General features: G+C 53.6%; 4 protein-coding genes across 4 annotated transcripts; all 4 read left to right on the top strand.

Moving 5' to 3' along the window:
• Positions 1–432: 432 nt before the first annotated feature.
• M406DRAFT_261889 (the histone deposition protein Asf1) lies at positions 433–1,028 on the top strand (the record flags this gene model as incomplete). The annotated part of the gene is made up of 2 exons (XM_040917476.1): positions 433–541; positions 634–1,028. The coding sequence occupies 2 exons, from the start codon at positions 433–435 to the stop codon at positions 1,026–1,028; spliced, it is 504 nt and encodes a 167-aa protein (XP_040774045.1).
• A 3,564-nt stretch (positions 1,029–4,592) lies between these two features.
• On the top strand, positions 4,593–7,946 carry M406DRAFT_94101 (uncharacterized protein; the record flags this gene model as incomplete). The annotated part of the gene is made up of 2 exons (XM_040926267.1): positions 4,593–7,514; positions 7,590–7,946. 2 exons carry the CDS (start codon positions 4,593–4,595, stop codon positions 7,944–7,946), a joined length of 3,279 nt encoding a protein of 1,092 aa, XP_040774044.1.
• A 1,624-nt stretch (positions 7,947–9,570) lies between these two features.
• M406DRAFT_73717 (uncharacterized protein) lies at positions 9,571–10,956 on the top strand (the record flags this gene model as incomplete). The annotated part of the gene is made up of 2 exons (XM_040925648.1): positions 9,571–10,291; positions 10,334–10,956. The coding sequence occupies 2 exons, from the start codon at positions 9,571–9,573 to the stop codon at positions 10,954–10,956; spliced, it is 1,344 nt and encodes a 447-aa protein (XP_040774043.1).
• A 770-nt stretch (positions 10,957–11,726) lies between these two features.
• On the top strand, positions 11,727–12,946 carry M406DRAFT_94097 (uncharacterized protein; the record flags this gene model as incomplete). Its single annotated transcript, XM_040926266.1, has 2 exons — positions 11,727–12,290; positions 12,336–12,946. The coding sequence occupies exons 1-2, from the start codon at positions 11,732–11,734 to the stop codon at positions 12,944–12,946; spliced, it is 1,170 nt and encodes a 389-aa protein (XP_040774042.1). The 5' UTR covers positions 11,727–11,731.
• Between the last annotated feature and the right edge of the window lie 2,874 nt (positions 12,947–15,820).

The raw sequence follows: 15,820 nt of genomic DNA, 5'->3' as shown, positions 1-15,820 counted from the left end.
TTATTACAAGGCCTCTCTTTGGGCGACTAAGGCGCAGGCCGGCAGGCAAAAGACGTAGAATGCGCTAACCCTGGTCCGTCATGGGCCCAATCCCTGCAGGAACCCTGGTTCGGTCCAGGCCCTAGCAGCTGTATTCCAGTGCCTGCTAGCAAAAAGTTCTGTAGTACAGGCTGCACTAGGCTTTCCCCCCCCCCCCACCCACCTGGCGCGTTATGTGCCCCATTTACGCGGTTCTCGCGTCGTCAACTCTCGACTTTCCGAAGCCAATTCACCCAGTCTTTCCTCCACACATAAACAGCCTCATTCTTGACTGCTCACATTGCCAGATCGTACTCTAACTAACTCATACAGCACTAACACCTGTCTCCCCATCATTAGACTCCTGAATAATACAGACAAGGATTGTCAACAGCCAACAACCCCCAGCTCATCATGTCTGTGGTTTCGCTGCTTGGGGTCAATATCCTCAACAACCCCGCCAAGTTCACCGACAACTACCAGTTTGAGATCACCTTCGAGTGCTTAGAGCAGCTCGAAAAGGGTCAGCAGCCACCCATCATTGCCAGCCATCATCATTTTGCAATGCTCCCCCTGGGTCTTGCGGCCATGTCTGACCATTTCTGCAAACAATAGATCTCGAGTGGAAGTTGACCTACGTCGGTTCTGCGACCTCTGATCAGTACGACCAGGAGCTCGACACTCTCCTGGTTGGCCCTATTCCCGTTGGCGTCAACAAGTTCATATTCGAGGCCGATGCTCCTGACACCAAGCGCATTCCCGACGCCGAGGTTCTAGGTGTCACCGTCGTCCTTCTGACCTGCGCCTACGATGGTCGCGAGTTCGTGCGCGTTGGCTACTACGTTAACAATGAATACGAGACCGAGGAGCTGAGCGCCGACCCTCCTGCCAAGCCTATCATCGAGAAGATTCGTCGCAACATTCTCGCGGAGAAGCCCCGTGTTACGCGCTTCGCGATCAAGTGGTCAGTCATACGCTGTTGTTGTCGCTCACCCTTGCCTACTCTCTGAGCAAACTCGACTGACCCTTGTTGTTACATTAGGGACAACGACGCCACCGCCCCTGCCGAGTTCCCCCCCGAGCAGCCTGAGGCCGACCTGCAGGTAGATGAGGAGGAATACGGTGCAGACGAGGCTGATCTGGATGAGGACATTGTGGAGGAGGGCGCTGCCGAAGCCAACGGCGAGAGCTCTGCCGCCAACGGTAATGTCGAGGATGCTGCTATGGCCGGCGCCGCCAACGGCGAGGGAGAGCAGGGCCCCGATGATGACGAGATGTCCGAGGACGGCAGTGTCGACATCGAGGGCGAGAGTGAAGACGACGAGGAGGAGGAGGGTGCTCCCGAGGAGGGCGCCGCCGACGGAGACGAGATGGATGTCGACATGGGTGATGCCCCCGATGGCCATCCTCAGTCCGAGGTCATGGCCCACTAATCGGTCGTCTTTTGTCGTCGGCGTTTATAATTTGTTATGATATCCCTTGCGTGTGACATAGACTCTGCTTACACCATTATTACGATGGATGAAAATACAAATGTTGTTACACTTGGTCTTGTGCTTATTATCTATATATGCACTCCCTGTGCCATGGCCTCGTGGCTGCAAGAGAAGTATTCTGTCGTCGGCATCCTCCCATATGAGTTGCGTCATTGATTATGGGGCGCTACCACCTTCTGGATGGTTGTGAGAGCAAATCGTCTGGCCAAAAGGACAAATATTTGCATGATCGTAAACATGGATAACAGTGTAATGTCACCTTCACGGGCAGACATCCTCGTCGGCTAGCGGTGCGGATCGATCAAGTGACGTTGATATAGTACCTGCCACCACCGAGGCATGAAGCCTTGCCAAGCATAATCCCATTCCTTCTTTACCGCCAGAGTCATCGAACACAAAACACCTTGAAGCGCCGGAAATTATCTCTCCATCAACTATGGCTTGGGTCACTGGCGTTGTACCTAAGACATTTCTGGTCGGATAGGATAGAGAGCCGGGAATAGGCCGCAAAAGCCACAACTATACATCCCCACAGTAGTATAAATACTAGGACAATGCGACTATTACCTAGTACTACAACCTCTTCTGATCATGTGAATTTAGGAGTGGGTATGCTTCCTGGCCCATGTCGGAGGGTCAAGGATGAAGGGAATCGAGCACTTTAGCAGCCTATCAGGACAGGCTAAACCCTCGCATCATCGGCGCTGGGAGTATCGGTTACAAGAGAAACACGGGTGACAAGCTGAAGAGCAACTTTAAAGAGAATGCCCTTTCTCAAGGTACAAGCTTCATTAATCCTTCTCATAGATTGGTGCCGTCTCGCCGCCCCCACTTTTCACAAGTTATCGCGAGATATTGGATCATCTCGCCTACTCCAGGCACGGCAGACGACCAGCCTGCTGCCGGAAGAGCACAAGGCGACCCTTTAGCCTAAACACGGATGGGACAGCATACGCAGACGCAGCAGAGCAGACCAGGTGCCAAATAAGATTGCTCTATCACTCTCACAGGGGCATGAATGGCAGGCATACATACAACTAACTAGATGCAAAGTGTGATCAAGTACAAAGAGTAAAAATGCCGTGGATAATTTTCTGACATGGGCGGGGCTGGGCGGGGAGGGTTCGACTTGGCTGAGCAAGAGAAGCCTCGCGGCCTCCGCGCTACTTGTTCGTCATGTACAGTAGGCGTTTGAACGGATACTTATTTGTACCTGAGCCTGTGACTAGTACTCTCGGGAATTTGCCCGAATACGGAGTTCTGCACATGAAAGCGACAACATCATAGGCCATATTTTGTGAACACCAAAGGGGTGCACTGTATGCGTACCTTATGCATGCATGGCCGTTGGGTGGAAACCCCAGCCGAGAAGGTGTAGAGTAGAAAAAAAGCAATTGTTCTCCAGCAATGACCTGCACGGCACGCCACAGGACAGGGGTAGGGGCAGGGGGCAGGGACAAGGATAGTTATGGCCGGCCTATATTGTATCTTCCACAGGACCATCACGGCAATGGCCCCCTGTCGTTTTGACACCCCTCTCGAAATTCTCAAGCCAACATCTGCAAGAAGACATACTACGTAGTATCACACTACTACTATAATTGAGGACACATACTAACTAATCTCACCGATTAAATCCGTAGCCCCACGCTACACACAGCGACTGCGGCCACGTCTGCTCCGTTTGGTGTTCTGCTGCTCTCTACCACTCATTACCATCGCATGACAGGAGTGATGCCATAAGATGGAGTCGTTACGTCCTTCCTGGGGAGATCGAAACCTGGGGATGGGGAGAGGCGATTTACAGTGGGGCCTGGGGTCGTTGACGTCAGGGGGCCCGCACGCGCTGTTGCTTTACTGCCATCGACAGGTTCGTGGCTTGCTGCAGTAGTCAAGTCAGGGCGTGGCAGCTAGCCATAGCACTACTACAGTAGTATATTGTAGCCACTCAAAGCCCGTCCCCTTGCCTCGGTAGGCCCAGCCGATTTCGATATTTATGCAATAAGTATCGTGGGAGTCTCATGAGAAGATACATCTAGCAGGCAGGCTGCCTGGAAACACAATAGCATTACGGATTATCAGAATGTTTATACTAGACAGCAGATGGGAAAGTAGAAAATTGACACAAAAAGGAGAAAGAAAAAGAGAGACCTAAAACTCAGCGGGGGACCGAGAGGAGGGTCGACCCATGACAAGCGCTCCTCTCCTTACGGAGTATGCCCCACCGGCCCAGGTGAGTGCCCTAGGCTCCACCTGCTACGACAGCAGCTACGGTAGCAGCACCAGTACCTGTGGCAGCGCCCAGCACCCGCACGGGTCGTCATCCAGCGCCATCCCAGGATCCACGCCAGGTTCTTGGAACCACTGAATATAACATAATCATCACCGGACCCGGACGACGACCTCTCATTAGCACTTTGCCAACGCTCCTCATTTCCGCACAAACCCCCCCCCCCCGCCATTTGCCTCACACAAACTTGCATCGTACCGCCCCGCAGACGGCTTGACGACGCCAACGCCGACGAGATCGCCGACAACTCTCTGCCATCCTCCCCCGTACGACATATTTCTCCACGACTTTCTTCAGACCCAATCCCGAAAGAAATCTCTTTCCGCAGTTCCGGACCCTCCACCGGCGATCCCGCCCTCGAAGCCGTCGACCGTGCCCTGTGCCGATAGACCATGCTCCCCAGATGGTATTCGATAACCAATTAAAACTTGCACAGAACGATTAGGACCCAACTGGCGATCGACAACGATAACTATCTTTTTCACCACCAACCAATACCATAACCATCATCAGCATCGTTACTCTCTCTTCTCCCGTTCCGGAACGGGGGCACTCTATCATTTCCCACGCCCACGACTCAGAGGTCGCTGTCACACAGCCACTTCTCGCCGATAAGCTCATGCCCGTGCATATCTTGGGTGTAACTGAACTTCAAGCCCCATGCTACTGTCGACAGCATCACCTGCCACGACCTCTCCAGGCTAGTGACCCACTGCGCCGGCGATAGAGACAAAATTTCCCACCTGCTCGATGCTACATGCCCAGGCGCACCCAATGTGGCCGCCAACATGAATCGCTTCTACAATAATCAGCAGGCCCCGGAGCACCTGCGGCGCCAGCTCCAGGCAGCACGTCAGCAGCGGAGCCAGCAGCAGCAGCAGCAGCAGCAGGAAGTGGTGGAGGAGGCTGGGTCGTCAGGAAACTTCAACATGCAGCAGGACGTACAGCATAGCCCGCAGCACGATCAGCGTTCGCCCCGCAATCCTCAGGCCATGATGCCCCCGATGGGCTCTGATACATCCATGATGGGCGGTGATTCCATCGATGATATTATATCCCAGAATACAGCTGCAGAGACGCGAAGACGGCGTAGTGTGCCGCAACCTTTTCCGCCCAGTCACATCCCGACCTCCCACGACGATGCCGACAGGAGGATGTCCATGTTAGAGTTCGGAAGCGGAAATGATGATTTCCGGGGGTTCCAGTTCGGCGACCAGCTTCCGACTGTCGGGCCGTCCTCCACGATGGCAGACAGTATGGCCACGTACGGAAACATGACCACCATGGCCTCGCCCTTAGACATGCAGAGCACCGCGAGTTTCAACCACTCCCTCGGCATGCCCAACCACAACGACTTTTCCACTATATCGCCAGACGTTATGAGCAATATGATGAGCTTCTCGAACTTGAATATGGGCTCCATGGCCCCCAATCCGAACGCCATGACCATGTTTAGCAATACAGGTATGAGTACACAGTTCGACAGCGGCCTAGACGCCGTGCAGCCCGATTTCTCCATGGACATAAACCCGGCCGACGACCCCATGAGCGCTACCGTAGCGCATCCGCCCACGACGATGGGCATGGACGATGGCGACGAGGAGATGCTCGGCGTCTCACAAGCCTTTACCAACAACGGCTCGGGAACACCCCAGCAGCAGTCTCAGCAGGGGAGCGGCGGTCACATGAGCGCCTTCAGTATGACACCAACTTTACCAAGAGAGGCGTCCAATGCGACCTCGTTCCGACAATCAGCTGGGTCGCCGCTGTCGCAGGGCCTCAACACGGCCAGGCCTAGTATGGGCCCCGAGACGCCCACCGCGTCAGCAGCTGTGTCGGGGCCGCTAACCAAAGGTGCCGATTCACCCGAATCGAACGTCTACTCCAGAAGCGGGTTCGATATGATCAGAGCGCTATACTACGTGTCGACCAGGTCGAATCCCCAGATCCAGCTGGGCGCCGTCGACTTTTCTTGTGCTTTTGTTGTTTGCGACGTCACAATGAATGACTGTCCCATTATCTACGTCTCGGACAATTTTCAGAACCTCACGGGCTACAGTCGTCATGACATCGTCGGCCAGAACTGCCGGTTTCTCCAAGCGCCGGATGGAAAAGTTGAAGCTGGTACGAAGAGAGAGTTCGTGGAGAACATCTCAGTCTGGAACCTGAAGAGAAAGATACAGGAAGGCAAAGAGTGCCAACAGGGTCTGATTAACTATCGAAAAGGCGGCAAGCCGTTCCTCAACCTCCTCACCATGATCCCGATCCCCTGGGACAATGAAGTCGACATCCGATATTTTATCGGATTCCAGATTGACCTGGTTGAGTGTCCCGATGCCATTGCAGGCAAAGAGAAGCAGGGCTCGTTTCCGGTCAACTACAAGCACAGCGATATTGGGCAGTACATATGGACGCCGCCGCCGCAGGCGAACCAGTGGGACCCAGAAAGCGGTCAGACGCTCGGGCTGGATGATGTGTCGACGTTGCTTCAGCAATACAGGCCCGGGGCGGCGCTCAGCGACTGGCACAAGCAATCGTGGGACAAGATGCTGCTGGAGAACGCAGATGACGTCGTCCATGTGCTGTCGCTGAAGGGACTCTTTCTGTACCTATCACCTTCCTGCAAAAAGATCCTGGAATACGACCCGAGCGAGCTGGTCGGCAACCCGATCTCCTCAATATGTCACCCATCTGACATAGTGCCTATCACCAGGGAGCTCAAGGACACCGCGGCAGAGAAGTATGTCAACATTGTGTTCCGCGTGAGGAGGAAAGAGAGCGGTTATACGTGGTTCGAAAGCCACGGGTCCCTCTTCGTCGAGCAGGGCAAGGGGAGGAAATGCATCATCCTGGTCGGACGGAAGCGGCCAGTGTTTGCGCTGAGCAGGAGGGAGATTGAGGCGAACGGAGGAATTGGTGACGGCGAGCTCTGGACGAAACTCTCCACCTCGGGCATGTTCTTATTTGTGTCCTCGAACGTGCGATCGCTGCTCGACCTGCAGCCAGATCAGCTGGTTGGGACCAGCATACAGGACTACATGCGCAAGGAGACCAGGCCAGAATTCGGACGGGCGATCGAGAAGGCCAGGCGTGGCAAAGTCGTATCCTGCAAGCATGAGGTCCAGAATAGGAGAGGCCAGGTGCTTCAAGCGTCCACGGTCCTGTATCCCGGAGATGCCGCCGAAGGCCAAAAGCCGACATTTTTATTGGCGCAGACAAAGCTGCTGAAGCCATCGAGTCGGGCGCTGGCCCCAGCAGCCTCTGCAGGCAAGTCCACGTCGCCGATGGCCAGCGGGCCGCCAGAGGATCCTACCCAGCCGTCACACGGCTCGCTTGCCTCACCTCACCGTGCCCGGTCCGCGTCGGGTCCAGAGCAGGGGATCGTGTCAGCCCCATCAGGCGGCGGCCTACCCCTCGGCACTCAGGACTTGGCGCTCGCCAGCGACGATAACATCTTCGAGGAGCTAAAGACAACCAGGTGCAGCTCGTGGCAGTTTGAGCTGCGACAGATGGAGAAAGTGAACAGGCTGCTCGCGGAACAGCTCGGCACGCTCCTCAGTAACAAGAAGAAGAGGAAGAGGAGGAAGGGCGTTGGCAATGCCGTCCGGGATTGCGCCAACTGCCATACGCGTAACACGCCAGAGTGGAGGAGGGGACCGAGTGGCAATCGTGACCTCTGTAACAGCTGTGGGCTGAGGTGGGCCAAGCAGGTGAGAGCATTGTCTGCTTTACGATTGATTGCTTCCACGAGTTCCGAGACTGACTGATCGTTTCTTGCATAACAGACTGGCCGTGTGTCGCCTAGAACTTCGTCCCGCGGCGGCGATGGCTACTCCAAGAAGTCAAGCTCGCCCAACCACTCCTCCCCTCTCCACCGCGAGATCACAAACATAGCTGAGACTCCCGCTGGTGGGTCACAGGCTGCCATAAGCAGCAATGATGGAAGCAAGGCGGCGCGGTCCCAGAGCACGAGTAGTGCGCCAAACGCGGCTACAAGCAGTCACAGCAGCGCCGTAGGAGGAGCGTCATCTTCCAAGGGCTTGATGCCGCCCCCTAGTCAGCCACAGCTCGAGGGCGGGGCGGGCACCGACGGCCACAGTATGAGCATGACGAGCATACGGGAGGAGGATACAATGCTGTAATCTCTTGGTCGGCTTACGGCTTCCTTCTTGGCCACAACCTTAGTACAGACGGGTTTTCATGGGGCAGTCAGACTTCCATGCACTCTTACCACCACGGCAGAAGCGGACTACACAGAAAAACCAGCCGGCTTTATCAGTATCTTAACGACGAGCAGCACACCTCCTGTATATTCTGAAGCCCGTTCCGCAGCCTTCTTTACGAATCTTGTTTACTGGTCTTTGCCGTCTCATGCTGTGGTGGGCCTGTTACAATACCTCCTTGACGGGCTCGACACGACGCATTACAAACATCAGGTACAAGCAGCCTGCGGATTCAGACGAGCCTGGCATGCGTGTTCGAGAGCGCAGGATCTCGCTCCCAACGATGTTTGTCATTACCCTCACGAGGACGCATGGCAGAAAAGCAAATAGGTCATCACTAAGCATCAGCACCCGACATTTCCTATTCACCTCTTATTCTATTCCTGCTGCCGCCTTTTATTTGGCCTGGGGAGAAGAAGACATGGCAGATATTCCTAGGAACGTGGTTCTGATAAGAAAGGCAGGCGGCACGCCTTTCGCCGCGCCGAATGCTTGAGCATATAGCTTGATTTGAATTTCTCTAGAGAAAAGAAAAATTTGAATGTTGGATGATGGATGGACAGGCGGGTGTGGTAAACGGCACGGCACGGCAAGGCGTGGTTTCGGGTCTTTTCTGCTTGGCTTTCTGTTGTCCATATTTGACGGCAGTTCAGGCCCCCCCCCTTTTTTTTCCCCCCCATGGCGTACGTACAAACACACACATACCCATACCCATTTTGTATTTTCATTTTCAACGCGGGCGTGTTACAATTTTGAGTCGTGGACAGAAGAACGGATCATTTTCCACCCCCCCCCCCCTCTTCTTTCAAAATCATTCTGGTTGATTCGGAACGGATATGTCTGGTGAGACGCATATGCGCGCGAGAGTGAAAGAATTGCTGTTAGGAGACCCTTTCAAAAACGACAGTAGGGTGTTCTGTTCAAAGCCCTTGTGGCGGGTGCCGTTCCTATCATCGTCAAAGGGGCGGGAAGTCTGGCCTGAAAGGGGATTGAGGCCTTCACCAAGGAGCTTTCCTTCTTTTACCAGGACAAGGAACATCAAGTGAGGGGTCTGTTGACAATCTTCATTGTTGTCCATGTAACAATTCCATTCCTTGTAGATCCACTTGATATTTGGTTGCTGCTCTCCATAGTATCAACTACACATGTACTGTATTGAATTCATCAAATCGCCTGTTCTGGTGGCAGGAGTCTTCCCGGCTGTTGGGCATTTCAATAGGGCTGTCCTCGATCAGCAAGAAGATCCAAGGAGAATGGATATTGTGTCGTAGAGGCTGAAACTAATGCTTAAATAGGTAGATGTCTTCAACCATTTTGCCCTCTTCATCTTATCCTTCTGCCAACACACCCTCAGAGTCTGCTACAACTTACACCCAACTTTCCTCCCATCATCTCTCACTTGAATCCCATCCAGAGGCTTGAGGAAGTTTCTCCTCTCCTCCTCTGGAGCGATTCTTTATAGTGTAGAGCCCCAGTTTCTCAGCCACCAAACGCGAATCATCCTACCCACACACACACGCACACACACAAAGAAGAAGAAAAGATGGCCTTCATCCGTAAGTTCTGGAAGAAGCCTTCCAAGCAGCCTGAGGGCCCCCTCCCCGTCAACCCGCACCATGAGCGCTTCGCCCTCGAGTCCCTCGAGTCCACGCAAAAGAGCAGTGAGAGCGGCAAGAGTCAAGACCACCACAAGTCCCACGCCACGGGACAGAACAGGTCCATCGCCAACCCTTATGACTGGCCCAGCAGGAACCAGCAGCGGCCTGTCTACCAGCCCCCTGCTGACCTGTACTCCCAGCGCACCGACACCAAGAACGTCCCCACCATGACGGCACCCGAGGCCCGCGGGCATGCTCTGTTCCAGGCCTATGCAGATGGCATAACGACAGCACACGACCGTGTGCAGTTTGCCGCTAACTTGCGCCTCCTCCAAGAGGCCGAGGAGAGGCGGGCGAGGACTGGTGTCTCGGGGCGCGATGCCTACATGATGGCGGGGTGCCGTTCTCCTTCTTGTTCTTATTCTCCTCTTCCTCCTCCTTCTGCTGTTGTTCATCATGGTGGCTCGCCTAAGCTGATCAGCTGGGCCCCGAGTGGGACGCCCTCTTCGCCTATGTCGGTGGATCTTGGTGAGTATCGCCCCAAGGAGCAGGTTAACAAAGTTGTTGTGCGCAGGTTCATGGCTCATTGTGATGATGACGACGACGATGATGATGACAACAATGCGGCATGTGCTAACGAAGATGGTAGTAACGATGGATATTTCCGTAGGTATCATGCTGCTGTGTCGCCAGTTGGCCGTTGGATAGCTTCTCTTGAGAGCCCGTCCCCGACAAGCCACACGGTGACTTCCGCCGCTGGGAACTGGGGCGTTTCTTCACCTTCATCTTCTCCTCAGCGCCCACCGCGTGCTCTCCTGAGCCAGCAGAGGAGCAACGCCACTGTGACTCTCGCTTCTGCCTCCTCCACCTCCACGTCCTCGGCGGCGACAAACAATCCACCCCCGCGAGACCTCGTCGGCCCTCGTCTGGAGGCCTGGCACTGCCTCACAGGCGCCATCCCTCCTTCCGTCACGACCAAGACACAATACCAACAACAAGACACCACCAGCGGTGGTAAGTCCAGCCAAGCTTGCTCTGCCTCCGGCTCTTACCCCTCATCTGGGCCCGCGTCGGGTAATCAGGGAACTGACTATCCCTCCAAGGCCCGCAAGGCAGGCCAACCCACGCGGATCGAGATGCCCAAGATGCCTTCGTACAGGGGTGTCGACATCTGTGCGGCTGATGCGCCCAAGAGGAGCGAGACGTCTACAAAGACGAGTGTGACGCCACCGTCAAAGAGGAGTGATAGTCCTCCAACAACAACAAAGAGGAGCTCGACTCCGAAAAGAAGCGAGGCGCTTGCTAGGTGGGATGAGGCGTACCCCCACTAGATGCGAGAGGTTTCGCATCGAATGGCACTGTCGTAAAAGTGGAAAGCGTTGCCGTCTTGATTCTTCTCTGGAGGATTCTATATTTTCTTGATGGTGAGTAATTACATCGAGCGGGGAGTGAACTGGGTTTGGGGGTTTGGGTCGGGGAGGCAGGCGTTCTCTTCTCTTTCTTCATGTACGAGATTTCTTTGGACTCAGGAGGTCCGTCTTGATTATATTTTCATGGATTTTGACTCTTTTTCTACCTTGTAGATGATAAATGAACTTCATGGGCCAGAAAATAAGGTATTTATTTGAGCTTCATAAGTGCTGCTATGTGATGATTGACATGTCCCATCAAACTTGGGTAAGATTGACGAGTTATCGAAGGGCTTTCTATTAACGTTTGTTTGTAGTTAGTTTATTTCACCCTCTTTCCCTTTTTCTACCTCCTGGGCATACCATGAAGGCATTTGCCATGTAATAATCCAGCCCAAATAGCCAAGTTCTTCTCAACAACCCCGCCACAGCCAAATCCCATCTTCAACCAGCACATCTCATCGGGAAGCAATACGTACAGTCAAAGAAATCTTTAATTGCGGTGCTCATAATTCTCATTCCGAAGTCGGGTGTTGATCACCCGAACGAATGGGATGTAAACAGTTACACACAAGGACTGTCTCGCTCACACGCTTCGAAATTATGGGACCATCTCCAACAGCTGAAGATGCCCCCCCATTCTCCTCTTCTCCTCTCTCCCCTCCCACCTCGATCATATCACAACACCAACTAAACCATGACAGACATCAACTCCCAACAGCAGTCCTTCAACATCCTCGTCCTCGCCGGCGACCACGTCGGGCCCGAGGTAATGGCCGAGGCCCTCAAAGTCCTCGAGACCATCGCCCGCGCCCGGCCCAACCTCCACTTCCACCTCACCCACGACCTCGCCGGCGGGTGCAGCATCAACACCCACGGCACGCCCATCACGCAGGCCGTCCTGGCCAAGGCAGAGCAGAGCGACGCCGTCCTCTTCGGCAGCGTCGGCGGGCCCGAGTGGGGCGCCGCGTCCGCGCAGAACCCAGAGGCAGGCCTGCTCCGCCTGCGCAGCCACCTCGGCGCCTTTGCGAACCTGCGGCCGTGCGAGTTCTTTGCGCCCTCGACGGTCACCGCGTCGCCGCTCCGCCGCGAGCTGGTCGAGGGCTTGCGGTTTGTCGTCGTGCGGGAGAACTGCGGCGGGGCGTACTTTGGGCCCAAGGTGGAGGCGCAGGACGAGGCGTCGGACCTGTGGGCGTATACGCGGGAGGAGGTGGAGCGTCTTGCGCGGGTGAGTGCTGCGGTGGCGAGGATGATGGGTCGAGGGAAGGAGGAGGAGGAGGAGGAGGAGGAGAAGGAAGGAGGTGGTGGTGGTTCTGGTGGTGAGCCGGCGGTGGTCTGGAGCGCAGACAAGGCGAATGTGCTGGCCAACAGCCGGCTGTGGAGGCGGGTCACGCAGGAGACGTTTGCGAGGGAGTTTCCAGAGGTGGAGCTGAGGCACCAGCTTGCCGACAGCATGGCCATGTTGATGGTCAAGGACCCCAGGTGCTTCAACGGCGTCATCCACACCGACAATACCTTTGGGGACATCCTCTCGGACATCTCGGGCGGTCTGACGGGCACGCTGGGCGTGCTGCCGAGCGCGAGCCTCTGTGGCGTCCCTGGCGAGGGGAAGACATGTAATGGCATCTACGAGCCGGTGCACGGGAGCGCGCCCGACATCTCGGGCCAGGGCATCGTGAACCCTGTGGCGCAGATCCTGAGCGTCGCCATGATGCTCAGGTATTCCTTCCTCTTGAGTGAAGAGGCCTCTGCTGTCGAGAAGGCAGTCGCCTTTGTGCTGGACACGGAGGAGAGTGGGGGTTTGGGTATCAGGACGGCGGACCTTGGGGGCTCCGCAAGCACGAAGCAGGTGGGTGATGCTATTTGCACAGCCTTGGAGAATGTTCTTGGAGAGTCTGGTAAGGGGATCTAGAATATGGAATTAGTTATGCCCTTGTGAGTTGATCTTAAACTTTCCACAAGGAAATGGTCGAGTCTTCGAATTACAAGTTGATCCGTGATTCCTTGGTTGATCATGAGGTTGATGAGCAGACACCTAAGGACAATGTGAGAAGTCATTCTTCATTTGTGTACTATATAAACATTTGTTTCCTTTCTCATTCAGACGTCCAGTTCAGTGTCATAATGAGTTCTCTGTCTTCCATTGAATAAGAACTTAGCCAAGAGGTTCGAACCTGGATCTCTGCGCGAGCCAATCTGTGTTTCAATATGTCTATTATCTTGTAACATAAGTAACAATAAACACAATAGCCTTACAATACTTACAGAGCAATGAAGTCACCTCTATATCTTGACTGACATGCCAAGCTGGTCATATCCAGCCACTGCGTGTGTATGCTGCAACGTCCAAAACACCTCATGGGATCTTTTGTGCTCGTTTGCGTTAGCTACGGTCGTGAAACATCATTCGGTACTCTTTCACCTCTGGCATCAGACCCCCCAATACCACTACTATGGAATCTACGCCGGTTCCGGGGACTCAGATCACGAGTGGATATAGCCAGTCATGACTAAGGATGAAAGAGTGCCGGTACTTTTGCAGGTTTTAGCGGCTTCTCGCAAACGCACAAAGTTATACAATAGATAATGCCTCATCTTCCCTTGAGGCCTCTTGAGTTTGGCTACAGTTCACTGGGTACCTACGCAGACCAGTTTTGTCTCCACCCAAGGATACGTAATATTGACTGGTGATAATTACAGCAACAGCTCCTCAATCGCGAAGAAACAAGCGGTCTGGAGTCACCCCAGTGCCCAGCCGGACCACACACCTGATTGCCTGGTGTGCGCCACACACAGGGAGATCCAAGGTTCGAAAATTAGGCAGCAGTATTTCTTGTCTGCACAGCACAGGAGGCTCGCTACTCGCGGCTGACAAGGCGTTCCCTTTCGTGGGGCCGGAGATGATGGATGCACACGCCTCGTCAATCATGGACCGAAACGTGCGAAGCCAGGCCTTGGCTCTTCCGAAAGAGAGCAAGAGAAGGCGAGCTAAGCCATGATGTAACGGTAGCATGCTGCACACATCTATCTCCTTCTGGTTCCGAGGGCGCGAGAGGACATCAATACATGCAAAGCAGTGACATAACCCACCACCTCCATGATATGTTAGGTGCCTATACTACCACAGGCGCCATGAACGCTACACTGGTGCCTCGTTGATTGTCAGAGTAGTCGACACATCACTTGGTGTCCTCATACCTAGAGTAGTAAGTGCTATGGGTGCCTTTTGTAGGGGGACTTGAGCACAGCCGTCTGGTACGTTTTGATATTCGCACCCCCCTGCTGTCGTCTTCAAAATGTGGAGTCGAAAACACTGCCATGGTACCTATTTTTCAATGAACTACTGCAGTGTCCAAGGAAAACTAGCCACAGGAGGAGCCTAATTACTTATCAACTTGCTGTACGCGAGGAGAGAGGAAGGGGGAGGGGGGTCTGGTTCAAGACAATATGCAGATGGTCCTCCTGCTCAATGTATCATCCAGTCTTCCTTTGACACCGTTGTGGCAACTCATTCTCGTCCTCATTTTCCCTTTTGTCTCCCTGATAAGTTGTTTTTAGGGCAGATTCATGGAAAGTGAATATACAGCCCTGGAGCAAGAATGAGATACTCCATGCAAAACACAGATTGATACACCATGACAGTCTTTTGGCCGAGATATCTAGGACCGGAAATCGCAATCAGTCGCATGCTCACTCATCAAAGAGTCTAAGCCTAATCATAGTCTACGAGGTGATTCAAGAAGCACAAACCTAGTGACCGAGAGACTCACTAGTGACGAAGGCTTGGGGTCTTATTCATCCTTCTACTCCACACTGAGGCCAAAAAGCCCAAGTCTTCCGAAATTTAAAAGCTGTACCTGGTGGTAGCGGGCCATAATGATGGCCTCCAGGGTCGAATAGGCTCAGGCGGGTGTTCATTTGGGATGAACATGAAGGTATGGCAAGGGCTGGATCTCATCAAGAAAAACTGCCTTGAATTTGAGTAGACCCCCTTCGGGGTTCGCGTGCAATGTGCTGTTGTTTGTTCAAATCCGTCATAAATTGTACTTTGCATATCATTTCCTTGTGGGAATATCATGTCGTCAACCCCAATGGATATCTCCAGCCTCAGTTTCATGGTATAAAAGTACGGATGAAAACACATGAGTCTGAACCCCATACATGTATGCACGGAGTCGCCAATAAGATGAAAAGTACTGGGGCTCTCCTATCTCCAACTGAGCGCCGAACTGAGAAGAAATAGAAATGGGGATAAATACCTTGTGACCCGACGAGAATTGACCTTTGATTCCGTGTTGGCGCCCGAAAAATAAAGGGTCTGAAATGTACAACTGTAAAAATAGAAACAAAGATCTACTGATCGCTCTCTTTCTCTCTCCTGCTCCGTCTTGTAAAAAGATAAAACACCACACCACCGCAAGGGTGGATAGAGCTACAAAACGGTCTGAGCATAGGGGAGATCCAATTTCCAACCATGCGGCACAGCTATCTTGCTTAGTCCGGCAGTTCTTGAAAAGGATCCAAATCCATATTTTTGGGTCCAGATCTCAGCAACAGAAAGCTGACAATTTCCCGAAACGTGACCGAACAAAAAGGACAGAAAAGAAAAGAAGGGAAAACTCCCGAGCGTATCCATTTTGCTGTCATTATTTTTCCCTCCTGATCTTCCTCACCCCTCTCCCAGGACCATAATCCTGCTCTTGGGTACACTTCTAGTGGCACCCTCTCCAAAGGAAGAACAACTCTTGAAAACAACAGGAATTAATAAAGACAGCCTGGGTCTCGA

This window comes from Cryphonectria parasitica (genome assembly GCF_011745365.1).
Source record: "Cryphonectria parasitica EP155 unplaced genomic scaffold M406scaffold_6, whole genome shotgun sequence".
Taxonomy (NCBI): Eukaryota; Fungi; Ascomycota; class Sordariomycetes; order Diaporthales; family Cryphonectriaceae; genus Cryphonectria; species Cryphonectria parasitica.
This window is presented reverse-complemented; position numbering and strand designations above follow the sequence as displayed.